This window comes from Rhinoraja longicauda, chromosome 25 (assembly GCF_053455715.1).
Source record: "Rhinoraja longicauda isolate Sanriku21f chromosome 25, sRhiLon1.1, whole genome shotgun sequence".
NCBI classification, from domain to species: Eukaryota; Metazoa; Chordata; class Chondrichthyes; order Rajiformes; family Arhynchobatidae; genus Rhinoraja; species Rhinoraja longicauda.
Genome location: NC_135977.1, coordinates 33,134,278 through 33,152,461, shown reverse-complemented (window position 1 = coordinate 33,152,461; position 18,184 = coordinate 33,134,278). Strand labels below are relative to the sequence as shown.

The window sequence follows — 18,184 nt, the reverse complement described above, 5'->3', positions numbered from 1 at the left end:
AGGAGTAGGCCATTCAGCCCATCGAGCCAGCACCGCCATTTAATGCGATCATGGCTGATCACTCTCAATCAGTACCCCGTTCCTGCCTTCTCCCCATACCCCCTCACTCCGCTATCCTTAAGAGCTCTATCCAGCTCTCTCTTGAAAGCATCCAACGAACTGGCCTCCACTGCCTTCTGAGGCAGAGAATTCCACACCTTCACCACTCTCTGACTGAAAAAGTTCTTCCTCATCTCCGTTCTAAATGGCCTACCCCTTATTCTTAAACTGTGGCCCCTTGTTCTGGACTCCCCCAACATTGGGAACATGTTTCCTGCCTCTAATGTGTCCAATCCCCTAATTATCTTATATGTTTCAATAAGATCCCCCCTCATCCTTCTAAATTCCAGTGTATACAAGCCTAATTGCTCCAGCCTTTCAACATATGACAGTCCCACCATTCCGGGAATTAACCTAGTGAACCTACGCTGCACGCCCACAATAGCAAGAATATCCTTCCTCAAATTTGGAGACCAAAACTGCACACAGTCCTCCAGGAGCGGTCTCACCAGGGCCCGGTACAACTGTAGAAGGACCTCTTTGCTCCTATACTCAACTCCTCTTGTTATGAAGGCCAACATTCCATTGGCTTTCTTCACTGCCTGCTGTACCTGCATGCTTCCTTTCAGTGACTGATGCACTAGGACACCCAGATCTCGTTGAACATCCCCTCTTCCTAACTTGACACCATTCAGATAATAATCTGTCTTTCTATTCTTACTTCCAAAGTGAATAACCTCACACTTATTAAACTGCATCTGCCATATATCTGCCCACTCACACAACCTGTCCAAGTCACCCTGCAGCCTTATTGCATCTTCCTCACAATTCACACTACCCCCCAGCTTAATATCATCTGCAAATTTGCTAATGGTACTTTTAATCCCTTCATCCAAGTCATTAATGTATATCGTAAATAGCTGGGGTCTCAGCACCGAACCTTGAGGTACCCCACTGGTCACTGCCTGCCATTCCGAAAGGGACCCATTTATCCCCACTCTTTGCTTTCTGTCTGTCAACCAATTTTCTATCCAAGTCAGTACCCTACCCCCAATACCATGTGCTCTAATTTTGCCCACTAATCTCCTATGTGGGAACTCGACCAGTTTTTGATTTTATTTCAGATTTTTCAGCACTTGCACCCGATTTTGATTGTTCACAGACCAATGTCTTTCACCAAGCAGAGAAACAGGGGTCGACATTAACACTGGAAGTGTGCAGAACAATGTTGAAGGACTTTGTACTCCACAGACTTGACATTCAGTCACAGCTCAGAAATGCACAGCACCAATCAGTAACAATTGCCAAAAATTGAACTACATACTGTAAGCAAAGCAGTGGAAAGTGGTCCACAGCAAAAGATCCGGTCTAATGATGCCGTGCCACTGCCAGAGCAAGCCAGTTAACAAACTCATCAGGAAGGCTGGCTCTGTCCTGGGGGCAGAGTTGGATTCATGGGAGGTGGTCTTGGAGGGGAGGATGCTCCTCAAACTGCGGAGCATCCTGGACAATACAGCCCACCCCCTCCATGACACACTGGTCAACCTGAGGAGCATCTTCAGCAACAGACTGGTCCCACCAAGATGCAGCACAGAACGCCACAGGAGATCCTTCTTCCCTGTGGATATCAAACTGTACAACTCCTCCCCCTTCTGTCATGGGGTAGACTGAGACGGACTCCCCTCCCTCCGACCCCCCCCTCCCCAATCTTCGCATATCAAAGGGACTTCCATAGAAGGTACATGCACATGGATAGAAAAGTTTTAGAAGGCCATGGGCCAAACGCAGGCAGGTGGGCTGGTGGAGATGGGGCATCTTAGTCTGCATGGGCAAGTTGGGCTTGTTTCCATGCTGTATGACTCTATGGCAATGGAAGGTTATGCTGATAGAGGATTAGAAGGATGGAGTATGGAAAAATTAGAGGAAGATTAAGTTAGGTAGAAATTACTATTTTTTGTACCACGTATTCCACATAATCTCATGAAGATTAGAAAGCTATTCTCCAATCAAGTGATCTGGGTCCAGTCCCTGCCACGATTTATGCCCATCGTGGGATTGGATTACAATGAAGAGCAGGAAGCATCACTATGCTTAACTCTTGAACCAACTCCACTGCCTCACCAGTGATCAGCTTACACAACAGGAACAAAGAATTAAAACTGGTACCTTCTCGGACTTTTAGCCACGTTAGGGCATTTAGCCTCGTTATTTAGCCCTGTGTCCAATTGAGGTGATCCTTGAGGCAGGTATTATTGTGTTTATTTGATTTTATTGACAAGGAATGTGGCAATTTCATTTGATGGAATACAGAAGTAAAACTGAGCATAATACTGTGTAGGAAAGAACTGCAGATGCTGATTTAAATCGATGGTAGACACAAAATGTTGGAGTAACTCAGCGGGACAGGCAGCATCTCTGGAGAGAATGAATGGGTGATGTTTCGGGTCGAGACCCTTCTTCAGACTGATGTCAGGGGAGTGGGCAGGACAGAGATAGAATGTCGTCGGAAACAGTAAGACTGGTGGGAGAACTAGGAAGGGGGAGGGGATGGAGAGAGAGGGAAAGCAAGGGCTACTTGAAGTTAGAGAAGTCAATGTTCATACCGCTGAGTTATAAACTACCCAAGCAAAATAAGAGGTGCTGTTCCTCCAATTTGCGCTGGGCCTCACTCTGACAATGGTGGAGATCCAGGGCAGAAAGGTCAGATTGGGAATGAGAGGGGGAGTTAAAATGTTGAGCAACTGGGAGATCAGGTAGGTTAAGGCAAACTGAGCGGAGGTGTTGAGCGAAAAGATCGCCGAGCCTGCGCTTGGTCTTGCCGATGTAGAGAAGTTGACACCTGGAACAGCGGATACAATAGATGAGGTTGGAGGAGGTGCAGGTGAACCTCTGCCTCACCTGGAAAGACAGTTGTGGTCATTGGATGGAGTTGAGGGGGGAGGTAAAGGGGCAGGTGTTGCATCTCCTGTGGGAAAGTACCTGGGGAGGGGGTGGTTTGGGTGGGAAGGGACAAGTTGACCAGGGAGTTACGGAAGGAATGGTCCATGAAATTGAAAAAGCAGATATCCTCGTTCGATTCTGATCCCTCCCCACCCACCAAAACCCCTGTGCCAGCTTTACACGAATTAGCTCAAACCTGCCACCATGTTTAATCTGCAGAGAGAGCAGAGTTAAAATTCCAGGTCAATAACCTTTTATCATTACAGGCTTTAATGAAGCAATACTTCATCAACATCCTAAAACAATAACCCAATTAGTCTCTCTGTCAGGAGCATGACCTACTGAAAACTTCAAGCATTTTATCTGTTTATCCAAGGCTACTAGCATGTGCAATACTTTAGTGTCTTGATGTATTCACTGGAGTTTAGAAGGATGAGAGGGGATCTTATTGAAAAGTATAAAATTATAAAAGGACTGGACAAGCTCGGTGCAGGGAAAATGTTCCCAATGTTGGGGGAGTCCAGAACCAGGGGCCACAGTCATAAATAAGTCCAAGAATAAAGTGGAGGCCATTAAAAACTGAGGTGAGAAAACACTTTTTCACCCAGAGAGTTGTGAATTTGTGGAATTCTCTGCCACAGAGGGCAGTGGAGGCCAATTCACTGGATGAATTTAAAAGAGAGTTAGATAGAGCTCTAGGTGCTAGTGGAATCGCGGGATATGGGGAGAAGGCAGGCACAGGTTACTGATTGTCGATGATCAGCCTTGATCACAATGAATGGCGGTGCTGGCTCAAAGGGACAAATGGCCTCGTCCTGCACCTATTTTGTATGTTTCTATGTTTCTACGTTTGATCATCTGAGCCTTGGAGTTCAGTTGCTGAGTGTGGCGTCATTGTGTCATTACCTGGTGTGCCGCAGGTCCTTATTGATCGTTTTCAGGCCTTTGTCTTTGCATGTCAGGTGCATCTGATTTGCAGTAGCGACCTACAGATATAGAACAACAATATGTCAACCAGCCCAAAACCCAGAAACGTTAAGAATGATCGTTAGTTTGTTTCAAACAAAATTTGAAAACAAACGCCAATAAATAAAGCTGACAACTCATTTAATTCCCTGCATCTCACAGGACACCAGTCACTCAGAATGACATTCATGTTTTATCTAAATTACACTGATTATACTAAATAGAATGCATCAATGATAACATAGAAACGTAGAAAGATAGTAAGTGTAGGAAAATAACTGCAGATGCTGGTACAAATTGAAGGTATCACAAAATGCTGGAGTAACTCAGCGGGTCAGGCAGCATCTCAGGAGAGAAGGAATGGGTGACGTCACCCATTCCTTCTCTCTTGAGATGCTGCCTGACCCGCTGAGTTACTCCAGCATTTTGTGATACCTTAGAAACATAGTAAAATAGGTGCAGGAGGAGGCTATTCGGCCCTTTGAGCCAGCACCGCCATTCAGAATCAGTACCCCGTTCCTGCTTTCTCCCCATAACCCTTGATTCTGTTAGCCCTAAGAGCTAATTCTAACTCTCTCTTGAATACATCCAGTGAACTGGCCTCCACTGCCTTCTGTGGCAGAGAATTCCACAACTGAGGAATGAACCTTGTGAGTGGAAGATCCATACAAGGGATATCTTGAATGGAACTGATTTGGTAATATTTACGGTAACAGTGAGTTAAAGAGCCAGAAAATTAAATTATTCCTGTGATGAATCAAACAATTCTAACTTTGTAAATTATCCCAAAGTGGAGTCATAGAGTGACAGAGTCCTATCCATGTACCTGTCTAACTGTTTCTTAAACGTTGGGATAGTCCCAGCCTCAACCATACATTCACCACCCTTTGAGATCAAGGAGATCGAGAAAATAGCCGCAACTCCCACACCCTCTGCAGGTGTTGGTTGGGCAGTAAAGTTGAGGCAATGAGCGGCCCACAGTGGATAATGCCCAGGCTGACCACAGAGCAAGGCTGGGGGGTGGGGCTGCCCAGCAGTCTTTCATCATTCAGGGAGGTTCACTGGCGTAAAGCCATGGACCTCCATCGGCTGGCACAAGGGATATATCTCCACTGATTGGAACAGACTGGCTTCAGGACGTCCCCCACTGATAACGCCAAGGCATTGACGGAGCTTGGATGAGTGGGCATTCAGCTACAGGGAGAGGTTGGACAGACTTTACACTGGTGACCCAGAGACTGAGGATAGACCTGATAGAAAGATATCAAATTATGAGAGGCACAGATCGGGTAGAGAGTGAGGAACGTCTTCCCAGGATGCAAATATCAAATACTTTATGGTGAGGGGGCATAGCTTTAAGGTGAGAGTGGCAAAGTTTATTGAATATAAGCAAGTTTTTTTTACACAAGTGTGGTGGGTGGTGAGGCTAGTGCCAGGCGTGGTGGTGGAGGCAGGTATGATAGTGGCATTGAAGAGACTTATGGATGGCACGCAGATATGCAGCGAGTGGAGGGATATGGATGATGTGGAGGCAGATAGAGATGGTCTTGGCATCACGTTTGGCACACACATTGTGGCCTGCTAGTGGTCCACTATTCTATGTTGTATGTTCAATACCTGTAATTATTGGGGTGGGGTGATGGCACAGCGGTGAAGTTACCAGGGAGATGGCAGGTTGGACATTCCAGAGACCCAGGTCCAACTCTCACCAAGGCAGCTGAGGAATTGATACTCAGTTAATCAGAGCTGACGTGGCTAACCCCAAAGTAATGTCCAATATTAGAGGGCTGTGCTTTAAACTAAGGATACGTGGCTTAGAGGTGTTCTGAGGAAGTAATGTTCCTGAGCATTGAGATCTGCAATGCACTGCCAAAAGTGGTGGAGCCAAGTATCCTCACAAAATGTCAGAAATATCTGATGGGGTCTCCACTTGCCAAGGCTTTGGCGGGTATGAACCAAGTGCTGCAAAATGGGATTAGTGTAGACGGGTACTTTATAGTCAACATAGAAATGGTGGATTGGATGACCCTTCTGGAGGTGCCGCTGAGAAGCCGAGGCTGGTGCCTCGCGGCCCGGAACCTCGCAGGCCGGCGGCAGAGCCTCGCGGGTCGACGAAGTACGCGGCCATCAGTGCCTGGGTGTGAGGAGCCCGCGGCTGGGGCCTGTGTGTGTGGAGCCCGTGGCTGGGGCCTGGTTCTGTGGGGCCTGTGGCTGGGGCCTGGGTCTGTGGAGCCCATGGCTGGGGCCTGTGTCTGTGGGGCCTGTGGCTGGGGCCTGGGTCTGTGGGGCCTGTGGCTGGGGCCTGGATCTGTGGGGCCTGTGGCTGGGGCCTGGGTCTGTGGGGCCTGTGGCTGGGGCCTGGATCTTCTCTGTACCCTTTCCAGTTTGACAACATACTTCCTACAACATGATGCCCTGAACTGAACACAATAATCTAAATGCGGCCTCACCAACGTCTTATACAACTGTAACATGACCTCCCAACTTCTATACTCAATACTCAGACTGATGAAGGCCAATATGCCAAAAGCCTTTTTGACCACTCTATCTACCTGCGACTGCACCTTCAAGGAAACATGCACCTGAACTCCTAGATCCGTCTGCTCTACAATACTCCCCAGAGCCCTACACAGATTCACTGTGCAGGTCCTGCCCATGTTAGACTTCCCAAAATGCAACACCTCACATTTCTCTGCATTAAATCCCATCAATCATTCCTCAGCCCACCTGGCCAATCGACTTGGAAATATATCTCCATCCCTTCATTGTTACAGGATTCAAACAGAACAGGGGGATCATCTTCACCAGAAGCATTGCAGCATTACACCACCATCTTCTCAAGGGTACATGAGATGCACACTAAATGGTGGCATTGGCTGCAATGCCGACAAAGATGCCAAGACAAGGCCGATTGTCTGCTCTGACTCGCTGCCCAAATCCTCAATAGAAATAATTACGTCTTTGAAGAAGAAACTATTGTTCCATCACCCTATCTCACACAGATATTCTACAATTTATTTCAAGGCAGACGATAAATACACACAGTGCTTTCTTAAAAAGAGAAATTTAATAACAGTGCTTAAGTATTCTAGTGAAACGGACTTTAACTAAATTCTTCAGTTCTTCTCTTCACCAATCCTCTCTTAATTCACCACTTAGCTGATCCACAATTTTAACAAGGATCAGTCAGGAAGAGCAAATCTGTGGAATCACCAGATGAACTCGCCTCCCAAGCCAGTGTCATTCCAGCTGAGATAAGGCAAAACAAAACGGGGAAATTCCAAAGCCCATTCTATTTCAAGAGTCAAGAGTCAAGAGTGTTTAATCTCTATCTGTACCAACAACAGAACACTGAAATCCTTATTTTCTGCAGCTCAACAGGCCTGTTAATGTAACACCACACAGATAAATCTACAATAATCAGGAATGCAATAAATTAATAACTGTAATACTAGATAACCAGACTAGAGCAAAACTGGAGGCAGTAGTGCAAACAAGTAGTCCAGAGAAGATATATTTGTATTACAAGGTGATACAGGAGAAGAGGGAGGTGGGCAGAGTCCGTAGCTGAAGGTTATCTGATAACCTTCCATAACTCAGGCTGCAATTCCTTCCTGTTTCGTTTAGTTAGTTATCATGAGTTTAATAATTCAGGAGAGAAGGAATGGGTGACGTTTCGGGTCGAGACCCTTCTTCAGTCTGAACAAGGGTCTCGACCTGAAACGTCACCCATTCCTTCTCTCCTGAGATGCTGCCTGACCTGCTGAGTTACTCCAGCATTTTGTGAATAAATACCTTGGATTTGTACCAGCATCTGCAGTTATTTTCTTACACTACATGAGTTTAATAATAATAACTTTATTTGTACAGCACTTTTCATACAACGGAATGCAACCCAAAGTGCTTTTCACAAAAACACCGGTCTAAAAAAAATACAATTTAAAACATTAAGGACATAGACAGTTAATAACAGAAAAAGCACTGATTTATATAAACATGTAAAACATTTAAAAAAATTGAGAGTGTAAAAGGACAAAAAACACAAACACCGAGGTCAAATACAGAGTCCCATATATTATATGAGCACACCAACTGCTGAAGGGCGAGCTGAGGTAAATACACGAGAATAACGGTGATTTTTACAGTCATCAGAAGAAGTAAAGTCAGTTAAAAACTTGACTGAAGCTTGAATGGTTTAGTTTAGTTTAGTTTAGTTTAGTTTAGTTTAGTTTAGTTTAGTTTAGTTTAGTTTAAGTTTAGTTTAGTTTAGTTTAGTTTAGTTTAGTTTAGGTTAGTTTAGTTTAAGTTTAGCTTATTGTCCTGTTCTGACAATGTGCTGTTTTGTCAGTATTATTGCCTCTGAAGGCATATATTGAACAAAGCCCCTGTCTCCACCTATTCTGGTTAAAGATCTGAGAGCACAAATTTCTCCTGGTTCCCCCAGCAACACCCCTCCTCAGTAAAAAAAAGAAGCAATTTATCTAATTGATGCTTTGTGACTATTTAACAGTTGTGACGTTTGCCTCGTGATACTATTTCTACACTTCCACAAGACTAAAATGACGAACATATACAAGCATAATTAACGCATTGTTGCAATATTCAGGAAAAAAATGCTGCAACTCTCCAATAGTTAAGTTCTTTAATGGAACAGTAAAACCCAAGCATCTTCTGATCCAATGTAACTCTGACAACAAGTGGCTGCATTGTAGTTGCTATGGTTTCTTTATGTCATTAAACAAGCACTGGAAAGGGGCTCAATGCAAATTTTATGTGGAAATACTACCATGAACTTACTGAAAAGTAGAGGACACTAAATGGGTTGTCTGGCCAATTCCTGTTCCTACTTCTTGACTCGATTTCATCCCTGAGCACTTTCAGCTCTGATAGCTTATTTCAAAAGTTCTCCATAAAATGCCAGCGAGCTGCCGTCACTAGTTAACCCTTCAGGCACATGCCTGACATGGACAGACACCATTAAAAAACCTCCAGGCCATCTTCTAGAAACCTGAGATAGGTTTCCAAAATGGCAGGCAGCATCTCTGGAGAGAAGGAATGGGTGATGTTTCGGGTCGAGACCCTTCTTCAGACTCAAAAACCTGCTCAGATGGATTAAATTCCAATTGACCACAAGGTTCCTCAGTTGTGTCCATAGGGTCTTGTTAACAGTTAGCAACAACTGAGATTTAAGTGCATTTTATACCATTCGGGTTAAGTACGTAACAATGTGGGAAGGAATTGCAGGTGCTGGTTTAAACCAAAGATAGGCACAAAAAGCTGGAATAACTCAGCGGGTCAGACAGCATCTCTGGAGAAAAGGAGTGGGTGACGTTTCACAAGTTCACATTCACAAGTTATAGGAGCAGAATTAGGCCATTCGACCCATCGAGTCCACTCCGCCATTCAATCATGGTTAATCTCTGCCTCCTAATCCTATTTTCCTGCCTTCTCCCCATAACCCTTGACACCTGTTCTAATCAAGAATTTGTCTATCTCTGCCTTAAAAACATCCACTGACTCGGCCTCCACAGCCCTCTGTGGCAATGAGTTCCACAGATTAACTACCCTCTGACTAAAGAAGTTCCTCCTCAGCTCTTTCTAAAAAACACCCTTTAATTCTAAGGCTATGACCTCTGGTCCTAGACTCACCCACCAGTTTCGAGTCGAGTCCCTTCTTCAGACTCCAGCATTTGTTCTATACTGCTTTCTCTCTGGTGTGCTCACCGGGAATACATAGAAACATAGAAACATAGAAAATAGGTGCAGGAGGAGGCCATTCGGCCCTTCGAGCCAGCACCGCATGTGTTGGAAGGAACTGCAGATGCTGGTTTAAACCGAATATAGACACAAAAAAGCTGGAGTAAGTGGGACAGGCAGCCTCTCTGGAGAGAAGGAATAGGCGACATTTCGGGTCGAGACCCTTCTTCCTACACGACATGGCTTTGAATGTCTCTGTTGTTCAAGATGGATAGGTGGCTCCTAGTTTACTGATTTCTGTTCAGGATGCAACTTCATAAGTTATATTTCATCTCATTCTTGAACAAGATGAAAGAAAAATCACTGCTTATCGCCTCACTTTATCTTAATCACTTTAATTTTCGATGATGTTTCAAAGAATGAAATATGTTTCCCATCACACACAACATCATCAACAAACGTTTGCTTGAAACAGTTGTGCAACATTCTCTAAATTGGAGACCCCGGTCCTTCCACTTCCACCTTGCCCAGAGTAGGTGAACCGAGGAGCAGAGGGCATAGGTTTAAGGAGAAGAGGAAAAGATTTAATGGGTAACTTTTTCAGGCAAAGGGTTGTGGGTGTATGGAACAAGCTGCCAGAGGAGGTAGTTGAGGCTGGGACTTTTGCAATGTTTAAGAAACAGACAGGTACATGGATAAGACAGGTTTGGTGGAATATGGGCCAAACGCAGGCAGGTGGGATTAGTGTAGCTGGGACATGTTGGCCAGTGTGGGCAAGTTGGGCTGAAGGGCCTGTTTCCCCACTGTATCACTCTGATCATCTATTAGGTTTTTCTGGCCTCAGAAACCAACAGAAATACCCGTGCACCAAATGTACAGGGGCATGGGTCCAAAGACTCTCCTTTCAACTTATCAATTGCCACGAGGCAGGCTGAAAACACTTCCTCTCTTTAACTGCTGAACAAACCATGAGTCTGAGAAAGAGTCCTGACCCAAACATTACAGATCACATCCAGAGATGACGCCTGACCCACTGAGTTACTCCAGCAGTTTGTGTTCCAAACCATTAGCACTACAAGACAGCATTAGCCTTCTCTTTGCAGTACACTGCTGTCAGAGGTATGGCCAGAGAAAAGAGATTATTAACTACTCAATTATTTTCTTCCTTCCAGTCCAAAGATATGAGGTTTTTGTTCTCTTGTTCTCAAGGGGATTCTCCTGAACTTCTACCGTGGAGAGCATCACAGCCTGGTTCGGCAACTTGAATGCCCAGAAGTGAAGAAGACTGCAAAAAGTTGTGAACACTGTCCAGTCCATCACGGGCACTGACCTCCCCACCATCAAAGGGATTTCCCGGAGTCACTGCCTCAAAAAGGCAGCCGGCATCATCAGAGACCCACACCACCCTGGCCACGCACTCATTTCACCCCTGCCATCGGGAAGAAGGTACAGGAGCCTGAAAACTGTAACGTCCAGGTTCAGGAACAGCTTCTTCCCCACAGCCATCAGGCTATTAAACACCACAACCTCAAATTAACTCTGAACTACAATAGACTATTATTATTGTTATTGCACTATTATTGTTTGTTTTTAATGTGTACATATGTGTGCATGTGTTTGTGTACATGTGTGTGTGTGTATTTGTGAGTGTGTGTATATATACACACGCTGAACTCTATTGAATATTATATTTTGTTTACAGTGTACTATGTTTACATATTCTGTTGTGCTGCTGCACGTAAGAACTTCACTGTTCTATCTGGGACATGACAATGAAACACTCTTGACTCAGTGGACATCTAATATCCACTGAAGGCCATGTTCAGATCAACAGCCAAACACACCTGATGCTCACAACAAGGGATATTCTTATTCAAGGACCTCTCTGGAAATTGCCATAAACATATTTATTAGATGGCAATAGGAACCTGAATGTGGTGCTTTCTGTGAGATGTGGAGGGAATAATGAATTATGTTGACACACTTCTTAAAAACCTCATGCCTTAAAGAAATATGTATTTGTTGATCCATTTGTCACCAAAGTACGAGTGTAACAGTGATAATGCAGGTACAGAATCGGACAACAGGAGAACAGACCCATCTTGTCCACGCCAACCATAATGTCCATCTACACTAGTTCCATTTGCCTGCATTAGGCCCATATCTCTATAAGCCTTTCCCATCAACGGAACTGTCCATATGCCTTTGAAATGTTGCTACAATATCTGCCTCTGGCAGCTCGTTCTACATAACAACCGCTCTGTCTGAAAATGTTGCCCTTAAAACCCATGGAAACAGATTGCCCAGAATTAAGAAGTCTGAATACTCCTGAGGCCCTGCAATAAAATAGCAGCTCTGCATCACGCTCAGCTTTCAAATTTCCACAGTCTGAATTGCCCCAGAGTATTACTGCCTCCACTATTTCAAAAGGCTGTCCGAGGGGAGGAACTAATTTTGATATGGATTAAGCTGATTAGCTTAGTTTAGTTTAGTTGAGAGATACAACGTGAAAACAGGCCCTTTGGCAACCTACAAGTAAGGTTGCCAACTGTCCTGTATTAGCCGGGACATCCCGTATATTGGGCTAAATTGGTTTGTCCCGTACGGGACCGCCCTTGTCCCATATTAGGCCCGGGGGACGCTGTAGGCCCGGATACTGTAGGCCCGGACACTGTAGGCCCGGACACTGTAGGCCCGGACACTGTAGGCCCGGACACTGTAGACCCGGACACTGTAGGCCCTGTAGGCCCAGACACTGTAGGTCCGGACAGTGTAGGTCTGGACTCTGTAGGTCCGGATACTATAGGTCCGGAGGCCCGGGCGCCATCTAATGGAGTTGCGTGGCAACCTGCTTCCCGGCCCGGGCGGCCGCCATTGGTGGAGCAGGAGCACGCGGCCGCTGGCTGAGTGAGGTCACGTTGGGTGGGGGACGGAGATAGTTGGCACCGCCGTACCTACAAGTCCAACGACCAGCGATCCCCACAGATTAACACTATTCTACACTCGCGACAATTAACTTACAAACCTGTACGTCTTTGGAATGTGGGAGGAAACTGGAGCTTCCCAGAGAAAACCCTCGCAGGTCACAGGGAGAACGTACAAACTCTGTACAGACAGCGCCCGTAGTCAGGGTCATACCCGGTCTATGGAGCTGTAAGACAGCAACTGCACCACCCTAGTGCAGCTGGTGCAACAGATTTGGTCCATGAACAGAATTACAAAGTTTATCCTCAGTTTCAGCCCAACGGTGTATACAGAACTTGGCAAAGGTGCTAGGCTGACTTACACAAAGGCACTTGGCCCTCCTGGCAAAGGGCAGAGAGGATACCTCTCCCCAAAGCCCCCATCACAGCTGGTGCACTCTACCTCCTGCTCCGCCACAACACAGCAGCAGTCTGGGATCACCGCCATTCAGATCCTTATGGTCTCAACACATCTGATTCAGCATTGCTACCTGGGTGGGCGGCCAGTGTCTGAGGGGCAGTACTCAGTAATACTCATTGTCTTAAGGCACAAAAAGCTGGTGTAACTCAGTGGGCCAGGCAGCATCTCTGGAGAAAAGGAATAGGTGATGTTTTGGGTCGAGACCCTTCTTCAGAAGAAGTTTCTGAAATGTCACCCATTCCTTTTCTCCAGAGACTTGCTGAGTTACTCTATCTTTTTGTGTCTATCTTCAGTTTAAACCTGCATCTGCAGTTCCTTCCGACACATATTCAGTGTCTTCAGGGAACTAAGTCATACACTCTTATACTCTAGCACTGGCAACTCTTAGTCCAACAGAGCTGTACAATTACACTGTACTCAGTGCAAGAGAAATCATAAGACATTTAATCAAGACTCCAAACAGGAAATAATGGGGCAGGTCAGGCAGCACTCAGCTCTGGGTCACTTAAATAGAATATGCAATCTTTTTTCAATTTATTTCAGAAAATGTTCCCAGTACAGGTGAAGGGTGTTTGACTTCAAATATTAATTCTGTTTCTATTTCAACAGATTCTGCCTGAGGTGTTAAGTGTTTCAAGCATTTTCTGTTTATATGTTTTTTTTAGTTTTTAGAGATACAGTGAGGAAACAGGCCCTTCAGCCCACCGAGTCCGTGCCGACCAGCGATCCCCGCACATAAACATTATCCTACACACACTAGGGACAATTTATACTTACACCAAGCCAATTAACCTACAAACCTGTACGTCTTTGGAGTGTGGGAGGAAACCAGAGCACCTGGAGGAAACCCACGTGGTCACGGGGAGAACGTACAAACTCCATACAGACAGCACCCATAGCCATGATCGAACACGGGTCTATGGAGCTGTGAGGCAGTAACTCTACTGCTGTGTCACCGTGCCGCCCCTAGCTAGTGGAACAGATTTAGTCCGTGAACAGATTTATAAAGACAGCGCCCGTAGTCGGGATCGAACCCGGGTCTCTGGCGCTGTAAGAAGCAACTCTACCGCTGCGCCACCGTGCCGCCATAACCTTCACATTTCCAGTTTGTTTCTTTGCTTGATCCTGAAGGTTACCTTGTTCTCCTTTGGCACAGTCTGTGAGCGCGAGTCCTTTGTTTCGTCTGGCCGTTCGTCCCTGGCAGCGTTGGCCTCGTCAATCACAGCCTGGGCAAAGCAGATAAACTCAAGCAAAACCTCTCACGCACTGGAGTGAGATAATCATCACCTCAGTTCAAACAGTTACTCCGAGCTGTGCTAGCGGCGATTAGTGAGCATTGATTTCCCCCGAGATCCATAAACCAAATGATCAGCTAAAGTAACTCTCTATCAATGTGCCTTCCATCTCCCCAAAGCCACTCATCACATACTACACGTGCCCAAACCAGGGGAGATTGGGCTCCACTGTTCAAACATGTTCTCCACATAATGATGCCGAACAGCTGCATAAATCTAGCTCAAGTTTTATGTCAAAATTCAGATAACATATTTATTCTGCGTGGTATAAACAAAATGCATAAGAAGGATTTACTAATTAGGAACGTCACACCATTGAAACATTCCAGTGGTGTGATACACATGGTGTCTGTCACTGGACTGCACAGCGTTGCAAGGCACTGGCTTCACGGTTTTGCCATTTCATGTCCCCCTTGAGCAATGTGGGATGTTGCGATGGAAAATGAAGAAAATACAACAACTCCTGGCACACACACGACCTGTATTATAGTCTAGCTACGTGTAGTATGTGTGTGTGGATGGATGTCAGTGCGCTGTGAATATTGTGTGTGTTGTGTGTGGTGTGTGTTAGAAACATAGAAACATAGAAAATAAGTGCAGGAGGAGGCCATTTGGCCCTTCGAGCCAGCACCGCCATTCATTGTGATCATGGCTGATCATCCACAATCAATAACCTGTGCCTGCCTTCTCCCCATATCCATTGATTCCACTAGCCCCTAGAGCTCTATCTAACTCTCTTTTGAGTTCGATAGTGGTTGTATGTTGTGTGTTTGTGCATGTGTTTTCATTTTCCCTGTGAATGTTGTTATTGTGCGGTTGTGTGTGCATTTCATTGTTGCTGTGCGCCTTGTCATTGTGTGTGTGTGTGTGTGTGTGTGTGTGTGTGTGTGGTCAATGTGTTATAGGAAAGATGTTGTCAAGCAGGAAAGGGTACAGAGAAGATTTCCAATTTACGAAGATGTTGCCAGGTCTAGTGGGTCTGAGCTATAGGGAGAGGTTGCGTGGGCTGGGACTCTATTCCATGGAGTGCAGGAGGATGAGGGGTGATCTTATAGAGGTGTACAAAATCATGAGAGGAATAGATTGGGTAGATGCACAGAGTCGCTTGCCCAGAGTAGGTGAATCGAGCACCAGAAGACATAGGTTTAAGGTGAAGGGGAATAGATTTAATAGGAATCTGAGGGGTAACTTTTTCACGCAAAGGGTGGTGGGTGTATGGAACGAGCTGCCAGTGGAGACAGTTGAGGCTGGGACTCTCCCTTCGTTTAAGAAACAGTTAGACAGGTTTGGAGGGATATGGACCAAGCGCAGGCCGGTGAGACTAGTGTAGCTGGGACATATTGGCCGGTGTGGGCAAGTTGAGCCGAAGGGCCTGTTTCCATGCTGTATCACTCTATGACTACGACTGTATGTGTGTGGTCACTGTCTGTATGTGTGTGGCTGGAGTTACTGTGTGACGTGTGAGTGTGGTCACAGAGTGAGTGTGTGAGTGTGGTCACGGTGTGAGTGTGGTCACGGTGTGAGTGTGTGTGTCACAGAGCGAGTGTGTGAGTGTGTGTGTGAGTGTGCTCGGTGTGAGCTGTTTGCTGACCTGTTGCAGTTGTCCCAGCGAGTGCAGGACGAGTGTGCGGGGCAGGGGCTGGAGTGGCTGTGTGTGTGTGTGCGTGTGAGTGTGTGTGTGTGTGAGTGTGTGTGTGAGTGTGTGTGTGTGTGAGTGTGTGTGGGTGTGTGTGTGTGTGTGAGTGTGTGTGTGTGAGTGTGTGTGGGTGTGTGTGAGTTTGTGTGTGTGTGTGTGTGTGTGTGTGTGGGTGTGTGTGTGTGTGAGTGTATGTGTGTGGGGGTGTGTGTGTGTGTGTGTGTGGGGCTGACCTGTTGCATCTGTTCCAGGGTGTGCAAGCCGAGTGTGCGGGGCAGTAGCTGGAGCTGTAGCTGGAGCGGGTGTATGTGTGTGGTCACAGTGTGGGTGTGTGTGTGTGGGTGTGAGTGTGTGAGTGTGTGTGTGTGTGTGAGTGTGTGTGTGTGTGAGTGAGTGAGTGTGTGTGTGTGTGTGTGTGTGTGTGTGTGTGTGTGTGTGAGTGTGTGGGTGTGTGTGTGTGTGTGTGAGTGAGTGAGTGTGTGTGTGTGTGTGTGTGTGTGTGTGTGTGTGTGTGTGTGTGTGTGTATGTGTGTGGGTGCGTGTGCAGGTCTGACCTGTTGCATCTGTCCCAGGGTGTGCAGGCCGAGTGTGCGGGGCAGTAGCAGTAGCTGGGGCTGTAGCAGTAGCTGGGGCTGTAGCAGGAGCGGGTGTATGTGTGTGTGTGTGGGTGTGTGTGTGTGTGTGGGTGTGTGTGTGAGTGTGGTCACAGTGTGTGTGTGTGAGTGTGTGTGTGTGTGTGTGTGTGGGTGTGTGGGTGTGTGTGGGTGTGTGTGGGTCTGTGAGTGTGAGTGTGAGTGTGTGTGTGTGTGTGTGTGTGTGTGTGGGTGTGTGTGGGTCTGTGAGTGTGAGTGTGAGTGTGTGTGTGTGGTCACAGTGTGTGTGTGTGAGTGTGTGAGTGTGTGTGTGGGTCTGACCTGTTGCATCTGTCCCAGGGTGTGCAGGCTGAGTGTGCGGGACTGTAGCTGTAGCAGTAGCTGGGTCTGTAGCAGTAGCGGGTGTGTGTGTGTGGGTGTGTGTGTGTGAGTGTGGGTGTGGGTCTGACCTGTTGCAGCTGTCCCAGGGTGTGCAGGCTGAGTGTGCGGGGCTGTAGCTGTAGCAGTAGCTGGGTCTGTAGCAGTAGCTGGGTCTGTAGCAGTAGCGGGTGTGTGTGTGTGGGTCTGACCTGTTGCATCTGTCCCAGGGTGTGCAGGCCGAGTGTGCGGGGCAGTAGCAGTAGCTGGGTCTGTAGCAGTAGCTGGGTCTGTAGCAGTAGCGGGTGTGTGTGTGTGTGTGTGTGTGAGTGTGTGTGTGGGTCTGACCTGTTGCATCTGTCCCAGGGTGTGCAGGCTGAGTGTGCGGGGCTGTAGCAGTAGCTGGGTCTGTAGCAGTAGCTGGGGCTGTAGCAGTAGCGGGTGTGTGTGTGTGTGTGTGTGTGTGTGTGGGTGTGGGTCTGACCTGTTGCATCTGTCCCAGGGTGTGCAGGCTGAGTGTGCGGGGCAGTAGCAGTAGCTGGGTCTGTAGCAGTAGCGGGTGTGTGTGTGTGTGTGTGTGAGTGTGTGTGTGGGTCTGACCTGTTGCATCTGTCCCAGGGTGTGCAGGCTGAGTGTGCGGGGCTGTAGCTGTAGCAGTAGCTGGGTCTGTAGCAGTAGCTGGGTCTGTAGCAGTAGCGGGTGTGTGTGTGTGTGTGGGTGTGTGTGTGTGTGTGGGTGTGTGTGTGTGAGTGTGGGTGTGGGTCTGACCTGTTGCATCTGTCCCAGGGTGTGCAGGCTGAGTATGCGGGGCTGTAGCTGTAGCTGGGTCTGTAGCAGTAGCGGGTGCCCCCCCAGGGGTCGGTAGGGCTGCCAGCTGAGGGAGCGGTATCCTTGCTGGCTGAGTTGCCGCTGGCGCCGGCGGTAGTTGTCCCGGAATAGCTGGTCCCTGCTGGGTTGGGACGGGACGTAGACGGCCAGAGTCCTGGCCCGCACCTTCATGCCCTGGGCCATAGCTGCACAAGTCAGTCACACACCGTCTCCCGATGGGGTTCAGGTTGGCAACTGCAACGTTGACGTGTGGAGATCCTCGCCCACAACCTACAGCCAGCGATCCCAGCCCTCAATAAGGGTCTCGACCATCAGTCTGAAGAAGGGTCTCGACCCGAAACGCCACCCATTCCTTCTCTCCTGAGATGCTGCCTGACCTGCTGAGTTACTCCAGCATTTTGTGAATAAATCCCAGCCCTGAAGTCTGTGCCTCAGCCTGCTTTGTTTAG

At 47.2% G+C, this 18,184-nt stretch overlaps 1 protein-coding gene across 1 annotated transcript in view; it reads right to left on the bottom strand.

Moving 5' to 3' along the window:
- Positions 1 to 17,918, bottom strand: part of LOC144605800 (coiled-coil domain-containing protein 60-like) — a 120,163-nt gene extending 102,245 nt beyond the window's left edge. The window contains 3 exon segments of the mRNA XM_078421357.1: positions 3,886 to 3,965; positions 14,163 to 14,252; positions 17,676 to 17,918. Coding sequence (XP_078277483.1) covers positions 3,886 to 3,965; positions 14,163 to 14,252; positions 17,676 to 17,918 — 413 coding nt within the window.
- Positions 17,919 to 18,184: the final 266 nt, after the last annotated feature.